The sequence below is a fragment of the Leishmania braziliensis genome, chromosome 11, assembly GCF_000002845.2.
Source record: "Leishmania braziliensis MHOM/BR/75/M2904 complete genome, chromosome 11".
Classification (NCBI taxonomy): domain Eukaryota; phylum Euglenozoa; class Kinetoplastea; order Trypanosomatida; family Trypanosomatidae; genus Leishmania; species Leishmania braziliensis.
This window is the reverse complement of record NC_009303.2, coordinates 138,836-154,225: the sequence shown is the minus strand read 5'-3', so window position 1 is coordinate 154,225 and position 15,390 is coordinate 138,836. Positions and strand designations below refer to the sequence as shown.

General features: G+C 57.1%; 2 protein-coding genes across 2 annotated transcripts; both read right to left on the bottom strand.

Annotated features, from left to right (window-relative positions):
* Positions 1-7,508: 7,508 nt before the first annotated feature.
* Positions 7,509-9,521, bottom strand: LBRM_11_0340 (hypothetical protein; the record flags this gene model as incomplete). Its single annotated transcript, XM_001562919.2, has 1 exon — positions 7,509-9,521. One exon carries the CDS (start codon positions 9,519-9,521, stop codon positions 7,509-7,511), a length of 2,013 nt encoding a protein of 670 aa, XP_001562969.1.
* A 2,310-nt stretch (positions 9,522-11,831) lies between these two features.
* Positions 11,832-13,214, bottom strand: LBRM_11_0330 (stearic acid desaturase; the record flags this gene model as incomplete). Its single annotated transcript, XM_001562918.1, has 1 exon — positions 11,832-13,214. The coding sequence occupies one exon, from the start codon at positions 13,212-13,214 to the stop codon at positions 11,832-11,834; it is 1,383 nt and encodes a 460-aa protein (XP_001562968.1).
* Positions 13,215-15,390: the final 2,176 nt, after the last annotated feature.

Below are 15,390 nucleotides of genomic sequence, written 5' to 3'. Positions count from 1 at the left end.
AAGAGCACAGTGACGACGGCGCTGTGTGATATTGAGGCCACCACTTCTGCTGGTTGAGCCTGAGAGCGCTTGACCGACTGCGCAACGATGAGAAGATGCCTGCCCCAGCTCCTCTCCTGGCACTGGTCCCTAAAGCGCTACCACAACAACTCTGCATTACGGTTCAGTTTTCTTGTTGGCTCTTGTATGTGAAGACTAACTCCTCACGCACCCACCCAGTACGAAGTCACGCTTTTACCAACGCACCGGGCACACATGCAAGAAAGAGACGAGAGAGTAGGTGCGAGTGTATTTAAGTGTGTGAGGCTGCGCCGGGCCACAGCACCACTGCGCACAGAGAAACACCAGTGGCAAGCGGGAGGGAGAAAGAGCAGGTAGACGTTGCTCTGTCGATAAGAATGCACTTGTGGTAAACAGGGGAAAAGAGAGGGAAAGAAAGCGTACGAGTGCAAGTAAGGACGAGTGGGACGTCTACGCCTGCCTTTCTTTTACCTCCCGAAAAGAAAAGGCGAACTGCTTAAGGAGGAGGGGGAGCTGGCTGGCTGGCTGGAGTATCAGTGAAGAAGGGCAGAGAAAAAAGTACGTTGATGTGCGTGCGTTTCTCTCAACCCTTGTGGAAGAAGGAGAGCAAAGAGGAGCGGGAAGAGGTGTTGATGATGCTCGTAGTGGTGGTGGTAATGACTCTGCTGTGCCCCCTTTATTATGTGAGTGGCTGTAAACTTTTTCTCTCTTTCTCCCCTTGTTTAGTGCAACTTACGCTTCTGATAGACGTCACTTGTGAAGCGGGGGGAGGGATGGAGGTGGCAAAGTGGCCACAAACAGCAGAAAAGCGAAACTATGTGAAGTAGTACTCCTGGTAAAGGCGCGTCTTTCCCTGTGGGTGTGTGTACATGTGTGAGAGTTGATGAACTCGTCAAGTGGGCCTCGGCTAAGAGACAAGAAGGAGAGGGACCCTCGCACGACAAGCAGGGAAAAAAAAAAAGAATTGAGTGCCTGTGGCGGCGCTAAGTGAAGAAGCCGTGCGAGGCACCGAGCGAGAGGCGCGTACTTCAAAGGAGTGCTGATAAACTGGCGTGCGTCAGGGACTAGAGCCGCGTGTACACTCTGGTTGCTGGGGGCGACGTGGATACGCCGACTCGCTACAAAGGAGAGAGAGGGGGGGCGACGAAGGAAAACGATCAGGAAAGGGAGAAAACATAAGAGTGCCGTCCAACGCACTTGAGGATGGGAACAAACAGGCAAAAGGGGGACTACCCTCCCCTCCATGAAAGAAGTGAGGTGGGTGGGTATGAGGAAGGAGATGCGGGTAGGCCAGTGAAGAGAGAGGCGGAAGAACGAGAAGAGGGGAGCGGCGAGATGAGAACGACGTTCGATAAATGAACAAAGGAGAGACGAGCGGCAGGCGCTACTCCTCATGCAAGGTGAAAGAGTTGAAGAAGGCGGAGGCCAGTGGTCCACTCAAAGTAAGCAGACAGCCGCTCCCATCAGATCCCAAGGTGTTCAGCTACAAAGCCTCCCACCAGAGTGCAGGTTTTTCTTTTTCTCTCCTGCTCCCTGATCCCTATAGTCTGAGCTCTACTTGTATTACTCGTGCTTTGCCAGGGAATAGCGAGGAATGAAGCGGAAATCGCTCTGGGCTACTCTGTGCCTCACCACTGTTGCTGTGGTGATGATGCATTGTTTGTATGTGTGTGGGGGTGTCACTATTCTTAGCCTTGCGCATGCATGCAGATAGAAAAATACGTGCATGTGCTTGGTCTGGTTAGTGGCCCGTGCCGTTTCTTCAGTTTGTTTGTTGCCGGCAACTACGTGTAGCTGCAGGGTGTGCTGCCTCCTTGATTTGGCCTAGGGCATCGAGCGCTAAACGCCAAATCAGTCTCCTCTTCTCCTCCCCCCTCACAGACCTTCTCATAGGCGGACAAAAAAAGGGGGAGGAAAAAGAAGCAAATCCGCCTAGGAGTGCAGGTGTATGCCCCGCCTAGGCAGAAGAGCGCACCTGAGCAAGGATACGCAAGCCATACCAGGCAAAAGAGAGCAGCACGAGAGGAGGGAGAAGGAGCCGGCGTGTCTTGGCAGCCAAACAGAAAAGAAACTTGGCACACACACACACACACACGCCAAACAAAAAGGGGAAAGAGAAGAGCACCAAAGCAGAGACATGCACACAAATACTCGCCTTGCCTCTTCAAATGTGTGATTGGAGGAATGAAGCTCGGCTCTCTCTATATGAATCACGCGTCGGAAGAGAAACCAAGTGCCGCAAGCACCCGAAGAGAGGAATTGAAGGAGAGCGGAGCGTGAGAGATGAGATCGACTTTCTACACCGTGTGTTGAAAGCGTGCTCTGCGATGGTATGCTTGGATACCAAGCTGGATAAGTCCTCCACAACCTCTGTTCCGAGAAACTCGAATCAACGCGGGTGAGAGTGAGGACGGAAGTTGCACGCGACACCCCCATCCCTCGAACTGATTAGGAACTCCACTTAATGTGTGATACTTGCCTGCTTAGCGTGCATATGACCACGTATGGGGCAAGTGACCCACACCTCCGTCTACCTATCCAGTCTCACCAGGTCCGATCTTTCTCGAGCCTCCCGAGTCGCTCGTGGGCTATTTGCCGAACCACGGCCCGCGTCACTAGTTTACAGTCCAAGGAGGAGGCACGCCGTGAGTGAGGTGAAGACAAGTTAGTTTGGCCCCTAAAAAGAAGAAAAAGTATGACGAAAGGGTATAGAGCAGGGAAAAAGGACTGCCTTCACACCAGCTGAGAGTACGGCGTGAGTGTTTGTGTGGGTGGGGGAGGGGGGGGCAGGGAGGGGGGCGTGGATCATCCGATTGCAGGCAATGGACAATGGAAAAGCATTTTGGGTCGTAGCGTGTGTGCGGGAGTTCTGTTCTTCCGTATCACACGTGACTTAACTAGAGAAGGAAAAGGAAACTACGCGTCCAAACCAACCCGTGCATCGGACACAAGGCCGGCCTCAAGGCATCTGCTAGTCTGTGTCGCGAGGGGACGTATTGGAGGCTCGCTCTGTATGGGGGTAATCGCTGTCAGACCGAGGCGGAGTTCATGGCTGACGGTGAAGGCACGCGCTTATCCCTTACACACTCCAGAAAGCGTGGGCTTGTTGCCCACGAGAGGATATGTGCAGGATCTGAGAGGGACTGCGTCGCGAAAGGAGCCAAACACTTGGGTAGCTGCGCGTGCTTCAGCCGCGTCCCCTATCGATCGCCAACCACCCCGACCAGCGAGTGACGAATCTGTCTAAACGTTACATACCTGCCCTCGTCGGCTGCGCAACACCAACTCGGCGTGAGCAATGGTCGGTCGCGCGCGAAAATCAGTTCTTCATCTGGCGCAACGCCGAAGGGCTCAGCTGTACCTTTATGCTCGAGTGCGATGCGCCATCGGCTCAGCTCTGCCCCGACCCTTCGGGCTTCCTTCAAATGCTCCCAATGCCGATGAACGGGAATCGCCAGCGCGCGCAGCGAACCACAGTTTCCCCACGAAGGCCTTTAGCTGTGCCACAACGAATTGGAGGAAATCGGCTGAATTCGTCTCTCGGGGCGCCCTTGAGGGCCTTTGGACCCACAGCCACACATCGTGTGCGGAGGTCAAAGTGAACGCCCACAAAGGTGCAAACTTGTGCGCACACCGTCTCCCTCTCGTGTTCAACGTGGACCGCGATGGCACCACCGCCCCTTCCCCTGCGATTTGCAGGTTGTCGGTCCATGCGAGGACTGTTGTCTGTGAAGAAGCCCACCTATACATCCGTGCAGACGGGACCACCCTCACGGGCGGCCGACGAGTGCGCGGGCATTATCTAGGGACTAATGCGCAGCCCCATTCGGCAGCGCTCGCATCTCGTAGCACGAGCCGGTCCCGTCGCGGAATGGAAATCGAGCGCGGAGGTGCCGCGGCAGTTGTGCCTGGGGAAGCAAACACGTCAAGTCGAACGTCTCCCCCAACCCGTCGGCAGGCTCTGCCAGGGAGCCTCTGGTAGCGGCATGTGGGGCAGACAGCCGGCGTTCTGCAATGGAGCATTGAGGCAGCGGGGCCACACAATAAAACGCAGTCGCGGGGCAGCAGGCTTCTCCTCCAGCACTCTGAAAGCCGAGCGCAGTGAGTCCACCATCTCTGTATCGTCGATCGTTTTTTCGTCCACACCTACGGCCACCAACGACGCTGCCCACCGCTGAGTAAAAGGCATGAGTGAGGAGCTGTAGGTGCCGCCTTTACATCAGCCCCCAGGCTAGCCACACACTGCTGCACCCCCGCTCGCCTGCAGCGTCGTATCGGAGCGCAACGCAACGCTGTCATCCTGCAGGCGTGCGGAGGAGTGAAACATTCATCCGCAGGCACCGGTACGGGTGTGCGAGCGCTAAACAGCAGTGTGGATGTCTGGCCCTTGGGGAAGGAGGGAAGGGGGGCATCAGTACGCTTTCGTCGAAGAAGGAGCTACCCGGCCACGAGTCGCCCACCAAAGGAGCTTTGGGAGACAAGAAGACTCGAGCTTCCTCGCCAGCAGCATCTTCTGGCGAGCATATCGAACGGCTGTGCCCTGAACCACTCGCTGCGCGGGGGAGGGGGAAGCGTCGAATCACGGCGTCGCGCTTGCAGATCGCGTTGTCTGATATTCGGGCCAATATGGTATCCATCGCTCCAGCCCTGATGCAGTGCACGCGAAAACCGCAAACCATCAGCGGAAGGTTGATCCTCCTGTGTTGGGAGGAGAAAGAGCGGCGTTTGCCGGGTAGAGACCGCCCACAACAGCCGTCGCAGGTGCACTTGGATCTCCCATCTCCACTCGCCGAAGTCGATCACTAGCCCGTCGAGAAAAAAAGTAGAAACGACTTGGCCGTCATCCTGATGATGATGTCCTACCTGCACGCAGCCTTCCACATGATTCGGTACACTGCGCAGAGGAGTGGAGATGCGACCCCCTCCCCCCACAACGATGTCGATCAGAGACTCGCTGGGGATGGATAGGGCCTGCTGCGCGGTTCGAGGTCCCCTCGCTCCTTTGATCACTGCATCCAGCAATTTGAGGTAGTGGACCGGCTGTCCAAGCTTGGAGGACACGCTGAGATGGTGGTGCAGGTATGTGTGCTTGGCAGACGGGGTAGCCTGCAGACTCACCACAAAGGCCGCGGCAGTCTCTTGATCAACAGGGCGGCGGTGGAGCTCGATAAAAGTGGCAGACTTGTTGCTCAAGAAATTGATGGTGCCTCCATGGCCGCTTGGCGGAGAGTCCCTGGTACAGGGCCACGGGAAGCGGTGGGGTGCAGCCTTCGACACACAAGCAGTGGTGGCGCTGTGGCCGCGATGAACCCACGTGGCGCCCTCAAGTCCCTCGAGGGAGCGAGCTGCCTGACTTGTTGCCCAAGAAGGGGGCAGCACGCCTTCCTACGAGGATTCGCGCGAGGCAAACCCCATCGAGCCTCCGCACGAGAAGGGTGGCGCTTGGTTGGCTGCGCTGTCCTCCTCCTCTGTTTTCAAGACGACTTCCCCGGGGTCTGGGGGGGGGGGGGAGTTAAGCCTCGTCGTCACTGGTGGTCTACGGTCACATCCTCGTCCGTGGCCACGGCCGCCTCGTCCTTGACCGCTTCGACCTCAGAGTCCATTTACCCGACGCTCCGTCTCCAGCTGTCCCCCTCCACGCAGAAGCGGTGGCGGTGACTGCCTGTTCCCTCTGCGGACTCGCGCCGCTAGTCTTAAATGGAGTCCGTGGACGATATTGCGTCAAGCGTCTTGCACATCGATGTTGCGAGTCCTTAACTCCACGTTGTACAGCTTGCCAATGTGTGTTGCAACTGTGAAACTGAGCAAGACGTTCCGTGGTGACCATCGACGATAGTGGCCTCACACGAGCATCATGAGCCCGCCCAGTGCCTCGTGGTACGCCTTCATGTGTGGCACCTCTTCCGGGGGCAGGAGGAGGGGGGGGGGGGCGGACACACCGCTCCTTTACCTCCCGGTCGAAAAGGCGTACTCCGGCCTACGTCGCCAGCAGTCGGCTTCAGGTCTCAGGGTCGAAAACATCAAAGCCTCCTGTTGCGTCCCCGCCACCGGGATCTACGTCTCGGGCAATATAGGCCGACAGTCCCCAATCCCCATCCTTGGAGTGGCACCCGGACCTCACATCTGGCGAGTCAGAAGTGCCGCCCGCGTCGGAATCCCGCGGAACACGCGCTAGATCTCGAGCGCCCCTCCCCCCATGCCGGGAATGATGACTGTACTGTCTGACTACCTGCTGCCGTGGATGCTTTGGTTTCCACAGCCGCTACCCCCCCCCCTGCGGAAGCCTCAGGCATCCAGCCACCCAGTCCCACATATCGATGCTCCCCTACAGCCTGCTGATGGCCGCTCCTGTTCCATGCCACAAAAAGAAAACATCTCCTCGGCCTACCTCTTGCCAGTGTGTCCACGTCGCCCCACAATTCTTCCCCACAGAATGTCGGGCTGGGCGGCCCAGTCGTCGATGGTGTTCATCGCAGCCCCCTGGTGCCTTACGACCCACCGCGCACATCCCCATCACCGTTTCAGGTGATGCCTGCTTCATTGGCCCCAGAGCCGCAACGGATGGTAGAGCGCTCTCTAGCCGTGGCGTCACGCCTGCAGCGCTGCAGCGTATCCTCGTGGAAATAGATGATGCCGATTCCTTGCCTCCCCGCTCCACTCGCGGAAGGATTCCGGAGTGAGGAACGGATGGGGGTCAGGGACAGCGTGGCTGTGCTGCACAGGCACATCAGAGGCGCTACACGCCTGCTTCTGCCTTGGAATACTCACCTCGTTTGGGGAGGGAAGTACTGGCAGCCACGTGCAGTTAGCTTCGACAACCAACCTATGCACTGTGGGTCTGCTCGATGCAGCACGTCATCGAATTTAACGTTCAATGGCGTCTGTAGTGATGATGGGTGTTCTGTAGGGTTGATGGTGAAAGAGAACGAGGCGCCCATGTGCATGAATACATACACACTTCAGCTTCCACTACTGCACAAGAGGCTCATTTTGCTCTCCGGCAGCAACAGAAGAGGAGGGGAAGAGAGGGAAGAGAGAAAGTGAGCTATCAGCGGGCATTCATCGATATGACCGAGTTCACTACCTTCATCGATACACACGTGTCTCCACGTGATTTTGAGGACGAGACGTAAGCAGAGAGGGTTTCGGCACTCGCTTGATTTTCAAGGTTGCCTCGCCCATCCTACTCTTTCACTACCCCCCCCCCCCCTCCCCCCTCTTCTCCTCCCGGCCACACAGAGAAGCACAGTTACGCACTGCTCGGTCGATGCGCGTGGTTAGCTGCGCACGTGGGCACGTGGAAAAGAAGGAAACCAACCAACCAAACAAACAACAAAAGAGAATAATAATAGTAAAGAATAATAAAGCGAAAAGGAGAGCGTCATCGACCCCCCCCTCTGGACCGCCCCAGTGGAAGAGGAGGATGTACAACGCAGCGTAGCAGCAACTGCAACGGCAGTAGCGGCATCCTTCCATAAGACGAAGGTTCAGCAGACGTTCCTCAAGGCTTCCCCACTCTCGGCCGCTTGCAAAGCTGCCAGGTATTTCTTCTTCTCGGCCAATATGTGCTCACCACGTCGCAGCTGCTCATCGATTTCCTGTGCGATTGGGCCGTACGTGTCGCAGAACCGCTGCGCCGCTTTCAGCTTTGTCTGCAGCTGCGCAAGCTCACGGCCGCCCCTCTCCATCACCTGGCGTAGGTGGTCCACGCGTGACGGGGTTGGTGTCGTGACAGTGCTGCTTCCCTCGGAGATGGCAGCGCGACTATTCGAGTGCGTTTGACGATCGGGCGTTGCCGCACAGGTTGCCGTGTCTAGGGAGGCGATGGATGCGTTGGCCAACGGACTCGCATCCACACTACTGCTCATGAGATTTGTGGAGGTGCTACCTTGGCCGTCGTCAGCGGTGAGCTGCAGCTTGCGCGTGTACTTGTCAAGGATATGAACCGACGAGCTCAGAACTACTTCCTCTTCATCTGTTAGCCCTTGCAGGGTGCGTGGCCAGGCAAAATCGACCGCGAACTCGCTTGTCCCTTCCTCCAGCAACCGATGCAGTGCCGTCTCCGATTCCTTCAGTGATGCCTCCTCTGAGGCAACTTCCTGCATCAGCTCAGCCAGCCGAGACAGGCGCTGCTGCAGCGCTAGTTTTTGTGATCGGTACGAGCCCACCGTTTCCATTTCCTCTATCACAAGGAGACGCAACTTTTCCACTATATGCGAGTCTGGGGCCCTGGGAGCATTAGCAGTCACGTCGTCGCGGCAGCGATGCAACGCCTTCAGAGGCCGCGGGGGAGCTGCGTCGAAGTCAAGTGAGCGGAACACAGCGGGTGCGCTGGAATCGCCTGATTCGCACTTGTGGCTGCTGACGGTGAGCACGTTTCCGCTGAGGGATTGCGATCTCTGCGGCTCGCTCACGGCGCCCGCCGACGCTTCGCGCGCCAGTTCAGCTTGGAGCGCTTCAACTCTCTCTAGAAGCCCTGCGACATCCTCATGTTCACGATCGAGGGCTGCGAGCGGATTCGGCGGGTCCACTGAGCTGCTAAAGGAAGAGGTGGAGGCGACTACGTTTGCGCAGCGCTCATCCTGTCGCAGCTTTTCCAGCCTGGCCTGCGCTTTCGTGCATGCTGCTTGCAGGCGTGGCAGAACGACGTCCATCAGCCAGCGCAACTCTGCACGCACACGTGCCTCCTCCTTCATGAGATGAAGCTGCTCGTCCTCCTCAGAGCAATCGCTGTCACTAGCGGTCTCTGTGCCACGAGCCGCTGTTGGTAATGAGGTGGTAGAAGTAGTGGTCTGTGGCTCTTTGTGTGTCAACATTGCCGTGGGTGGGGTCGCACAAACGGCATTTAGGCGCCCATGCAGACTTGACTGCCGTCGTCGCTGCAGTTGGAGCGCGTCGACAACATCGGTGCTCTCGTAACCAACCTTGTCATCCTTCTCCGAGACGTCGTTCTCCGGCGAGCCACTGCTGGCGCTCGGAGTTTGTGTGGTTCTGACCACTTCAAATCCGCGCGATGGTGCTCTCCCGCTCGCCTCAACAGTACGGTGGTGCCCACGGCGAGTGGCGGTGGAGGGTTTCAACGAGGGGGGATCTGGTGAACCACCACGGTGTGCTGTGACTGCTGCGACGCCCTGACGCGCAAAAAAAAGCGCGCCAGGGACGCGCTGTAGCAGGGAACCTGGGACAAGACCGATAGCACCATCTTCGCGTTCTGCGATACACCACTGCGGCTGTGATAGAGCCGCCCCACCAGCGGCAGATACTAGCGTGTGCGAGGAGGCACCATGTGGACCCGTGCCGTGGTGACACTCTCGCTGCAGCACGCGCACCCGCTCGCCTTGCTGAAGAGACAGGTACAGAGGTTCTGCATGGAACGCCTCATCGCCAACGGCCCCGCTCTCGCAGGCAGACGAGCAGTGGGCTGCTGGCGGCGAAGAGTGCGCGACTGAGAAAGGAATCAGTGCCTGTTGAAACCCGTGGGCTGTCGCGCGCCGGTGCATTGTAGTGAGGAAAGAATACAGAGAAGGGAATACATAGAACAGGAGAAGAACGGTAAAAGAAAGGCGGAGTGAGAGGGGAGGGGAAGAGTGTGGAAGGTGGAAGGGACGAGGAGACACAAAGAAAAGGAGGTGTGCGGAGACCAGGGGAGAAGGCCCAGGTTAGGGGTGCGGTGAGCTTGGGCCTACAGGGGGATGGGGTGCAATAGAAGTGTAATGGAGGATAGAAGAAAACGAAAAACACAAACATCAATCATGTTTGTCGGGGGTTTCTCCGCGGAAATGAGGAAAGGGGTGCGGGGAAGGGAGGAAGGAGAGAGTGCGGTGACAGGAGGGGTTAGAGAGGGCGGGCAGCTATATGCACAGACATATACCCCCCCACTCCCCACTGGAGAGGCAGCGGCTGTGCACGCACGCACAGTCACACCCATGAATCTCCGGGGAGCACATCCGGGCGTTTGGCGGTTCGTTGTGGCTTTTGGCTCGGTAGTTGTACTCACCAAGTGGTAGTCAGAGGTTCTGCCTCCAATGCGAGGCGGATGAGGGGCATGGCAGGGTGTGAGCGGCTTCCAAACACGATGAGCTCGCGCAGAAAAGCGAGCCTTGCGACTGTCAAGGAGATGGCAGAGGTAGAGGAAGAGTTAAACGTGTGCGCACGGGGTGAGAACTTCCATTGATGAGGCCCCTCTCCTCTTAGAGGCCACTACCGCGGCGGAATTCGACGCTGGAGATCACAGACAAAGACGAGTCCAAGCGAAGAGGAGGAACACTGCGAAACAGGAGTACTCTTTTTTCCCTTCACGCACAGAACATGTAGACACACGTTCGAAAGGAAAGAGGAAAGGGCGTCACCGAGGAGTGGGGGAAGGTGGCGGGCTCAGAGAAAGAGGGGGGGGGGGGAGAGTTCCGTACATGTCATCATCGCGTTGCTCCTCAAGAACACAACAGTGGCTCGGCGGCGGCGGGGGCGAGACAAGATCGGCCTCCTCCCTCACGCGCACCCAACAGTTCCGCAAACTATTCCACCCACGAAAGCAAAGGTCGCACTTTCTCTTTCGCTTGTTTTTGTGTAGGCGAATTGAGGGACTTGGTGCGCGGCACAGAGACGCTGAGTGCGTGATAAGAGCCAAGACAGATGTTCGTGGGGTACTAAAGCAGCTTTTTTTCTTACTTTCCGCGCTCTGCGTGCTTGACATTTCTTCCTATACCGCCTCTTTGATGTCCCCGGCGACAAATTGCGTCCTTGACGTTGTTGCATTTGTGGTACTCTTCGTTAAAGCCTGTTGGGCAGAGAGGTGGCAGCACTCACCCACACACACACACATGCATCAGTCATATGAGAAACACAAAGTCCACACGAGCAGCGCACAAACAACGCGATGCTACAAGCGACAAAACAGAGCAAAACTCACGCGCGGACAGGAGAAAAGAGGAGCAGAATGAACGAGAGAAAAAATGTAACGAGCGAAGGAGGACAGGAGAAGAGAGAGAGAAGTGGGGCGTCCCCCCGAGGAAGCCACGGACGCATACCAACAAAGTAACGAGACAAAGAAAAAGGAGCAGCAGGGCGGCGGATAGAGAGTTGACGAGGGAGAGAGAACGTGTGGGGAAGGGGGGGGGAGGGATGACGATGTGGGTTGAGATGACAAACCCAAAGATCAACATGGCTACCACCATCGCGGGCCCAGCAATTAACCCAAGGGAAGGAGGAGTACCAGCGCGCATGGAATAGGTCAGTCAAGTTTCATGACAGGATCGAAAAGAACACATATGCGGAGCATTTTATCGACCAGGGTTTATTTCACACCCCTAGCGTGTTTCTTACACGTGCAAGACGTACAAACCCTCACACAGCCAGGCTGAGACACTCTCTACCACCACCACAGAGTGAGAACCCCTCCTAATAAGAAAAACATATGAGAGCAACCGAGAGCCCGCGGATATACACATTCCAATGGTTGAGCACACAGGGTGTGCAGAAGACGACGAGAACACACACACAGAGAGAGAGAGAGAAATGAAAAACAGCTTTGCACATTTCATGCACATCTAATGATTGAGAGGTGATTGGACTGAACGCACACTGGCGGAATAGGTGATGATCGTGGTAGTCATAGAGAGCAAGAAAGCTTCGCCCTCAAAGCAGAAGAGAGCAAAGAAAAACAATAAAAAGAGGCACACTGCCCGACCCGCAGGCAGCCACCAAGTGAGACTCGTGTACAGATATGAAAAACGCACCAAGATCCAGCACACTACGACAACACTCAAACCTCTGCTCTACTGGGCACCACAGAAGAGGAGAACGTTACATTTTTATGCGGTAGTATATTTCACCACCCCCAAGCGACCAGCGCCACTCACCGTCTTGCCAGACGCTGCGGGCACCGGGGGCTCCTTTATGCAACCCACGCGCAGCTCCGGCAGGTAGTTGCGCGCCCCCATCGTATGGCCGTACACGCCACCGTTGAAGGCGGCCGTCGCGTCCTTGCCCACATATGCAAGCAGCAGCGCACGTCCACCAGGGTGCGTGTTCATCCAGTTGATCTTGTCCGTCTGCGCCCACGCAGGGTCCACGGGGATTGGCTGCTCAATATCCAGCACGTAGCCGTCCATCACAATCAGCTTGCGGCCCTGTCTCACCTCCGCGCGTACGTCGTCCCACGTGTACTCCACGGTCGCTGGCACCTCCAGCCGCCTCACCTCATTCGCTGCTTCCACCAACCCGCGCTCGTGCGTTCGCACAGCCTGCATCGCGGCGGCGCGGTCGATCACGGCGCGCGGGGCCCGCTGTAAGTTATCGCAAAAGCCCAGAAAGCTGCAGAGAAAGATGTACCACTTCGTTACGTCAATGTGGTGCCACAGATGACCGTTGCGGTAGTCGTTCGGGAATTGGTGGTGAAAGTTGTGGTAGCCCTCGCCGAGGTTGATGATCGCTAAGAGGGTGGAGTCGTGCGGGGTCAAGTCATCCGAGTACGGCCGCGTGGCGCCAAAGAAGCGCGTGTGCGCGAGGCTGTTGATTAAGAAAGAGAACTGGTGCACGAGGAAGATCTTGAGCCACACCACCCAGAAAAACGCACCCAACCACTCCCCAGTGGTTGCGCCAGCCACTACGAGGGGGATCAGGATCCCTGTGATGGTAGCGATAACGGCAAAGTACTTGCGCTGAAACTCCACGACAAGGTTGTCCTTCAGGTCCGACACATCCGCGTCGCCGAGCAGCTCGTAGTCCATGCGCATGACGAACCAGCCGAAGTGCGTGAAGAAGAAGCCACGATGCGCGTTGTAGGGGTCCTTGCAGGTATCCGTATACTTGTGGTGGACGCGGTGATTTCGAGCCCACCACTTGATGGAACCCTGGAACGCCCCAGCACCCACGAAGGCGCACGTCCACTGCATTGCCTGCCCGCCGGTGAAAGCTCCGTGGGAGAAGAGGCGATGATAGCCGGACGTCACCCCCACCATTCCAGTGACAACACCAAAGAATATAAGCCACTGCAGAAGCGAGGGGGATAGCGGGATGTGCAGGTACAGGCCAAGCAGCACAAACAGCGTTGGCACGCCGATGATGTAGATGCCGATCCAGTTGTACTGAAAGTTGCCCTTTGTCCACTGGGGTACCTCACGCTCCTCCTTGGGCTTTGCCACATCCGCAGGAAGGACGCTGCAGGTGAAGAGACTCTGTACGGCCGCCAGCATCTTCTCACCAGGGGACTCGAAAAGTATGTGTCTGGGGGAGGGAGGGGGGGGGGGGGCGGGGTAGGGATACGTCGGAAGCCGTCGCTGTTAATCACAATGTACACGGACCAGGAATGTAGAGCAGTGAATAAAGGGAACTAGACCCATGCCCAGGGAGGGATTCGTTACGAGGAGTACAGAGTCACCACACACACCCACCCACACACCCACGCTCGCTCAGGGAAGAGGGGAAAGCAAGCAAGCAAAGGAGAGAGAGCTAAGATGAAACCAGTGCGTTAAGTAAATGCACAAACCAATCAGGGGCGGTGGGCAGGTGGGATGGGATGGGTGAAAGGGTGACTGCCGAACGAAGAGAGAGAAGGGGGAGGCAAGTGATAGGCACAGAAGGCTGCCCCCCTCCTGAGAAAGGGAGGCGCGGGAGGGGTGAGGAGTTATGCGAAACGATACACAGCAAGTGATTTAGGATGGCGCTGATCACCCAACAACACACGCACAAGCTGATTACGCTTGGGTGAGAGAGGCGAAGGGAGGGAGGGAGGGAGGGAGGGGTGGGGGACTGCAATGTGTGTGTGCCAGAGCGACAGGGAGAAAAGCTACACGAACGCCTGCAATGAATATGAGGGTGGCCGGGTGTGTGTAGTGCAAGCGCGATACACGCCAACCGTGACAGAGATGAACCAAAGCGATTGTGTGCCAGAAGTGTCACCGTGTGTCCTGTGCTGTAGTACTCAGCGAAGGGCGGCGAAGCGGAGCTGGAGGACCGAGAGAGGGGTTGGTCGGTATTCTCAACGACAAAGCAGAGACACCACATAAGAGGTAAACGCACCACAGAAAACAGAACCGAAGACAAGGAGCCAAGAGAGAAATGATGAATGACACGTGCCCGAGATGGCGTTCTGCCAAGCGGATAATGTGAAGCTGTACACGGTGGCGTGTGCGTGTGTGTGCGGATGTAAGTGAAATCGGCGGAGGTTATGACCCGTGGTGGAGATAGTGAGTTTCCCATGAAGAATTTCAATGGGGTAAAGGGCCGAGGAAAGGAAGGTGAGGATGAGAATCCGGAAGAGAAGAGGTGGTCAAGAGATGAGCAAGGCGAGAGACACCCTGAGAGACGTGCAGAATGAAAAGGGGGGAGTGAGCAACGAGGCTGCGTAAAAAAATACAAAAAAAAAACAAGCGGAGCTGCACATGAGGGTGCCGAGGAAGTGGCCGAAAGGACAGCGGCACACGAACCACAGATCCCGCGCTGCCGCAAGGTTTCCCCATTCCTTTCACTCTTGACGCCCCCCCCCCCTCACACACACACACACACACACACACACGGCCCCTTTGCCTGCTTTCCACATCTCAGAGAGGGAGACAGGAGAGAGCGAGGGGGTGGGGTGGCTCTTTTTTTTTTTTTTTCTTTTTTTTTTTTCTTTATTTCTTTATCCATTCTTACTTTCTCCTCCCCCCCCCCCCCCCCCCCCTCCCCCCCCCCCCCCTCCTCCCTCCCCTCCCCCCCCCCCCCCCCCCCCCCCCCCCCCCCCCCCCCCCTCCCTCCCCCCCCCCCCCCCCCCCCCCCCCTCCCCCCCTCCCCTCCCCCTCCCCCCTCCCCCCCCCCTCCCCCCCCCCTCCCCTCCCCCCCTCCCCCCCCCCTCCCCCCCCCCCCCCCCCCCCTCCCCCCCCCCCCTCCCCCCCCCCCCCCCCCCCCCCCCCTCCCCCCCCCCCCCCCCCCCACCCTTCCCCCTTTCCCCCCCCTTCCCCCCTCCCCCCCTCCCCCCCCCCCCCCCCCTCCCCCTCCCCCCCCCCCCCCCTCCTTCCTCCCCCTCCCCCCCTCCTCCCCTCCTTCTCTTCTTCCTCTTCCTCTTCTCTTCTTTTCCTCTTCCTCTCTCTTTTTTCCCTCCTCCTTTCTCCTTCTTTTCTTTTTTTCTTTCTTTTTCTCCTTTCCTTCTCTTTCTTCTTCCTTTCTCCTTCTTCTTTCCTCCTCTCTTTTTCTCTTCTTTTCCCTCTCCTTTCTTTTCTTTTTTTTTTCCTTTTTCTCCTTTTCTTTTTCCTTTTCTTCTTTTCTCTCTCTTTTCTTCTATCTCTTTCCTCTTTTCCTTCTTTTTTCTCTTTTTCCTTTCTTCCTCTCTCTTTCTTTCTTTCTCCTTTCTCTCTCTTCTTTTTCTTCTCTTTTCTCTCCTCCCTCTTTCTC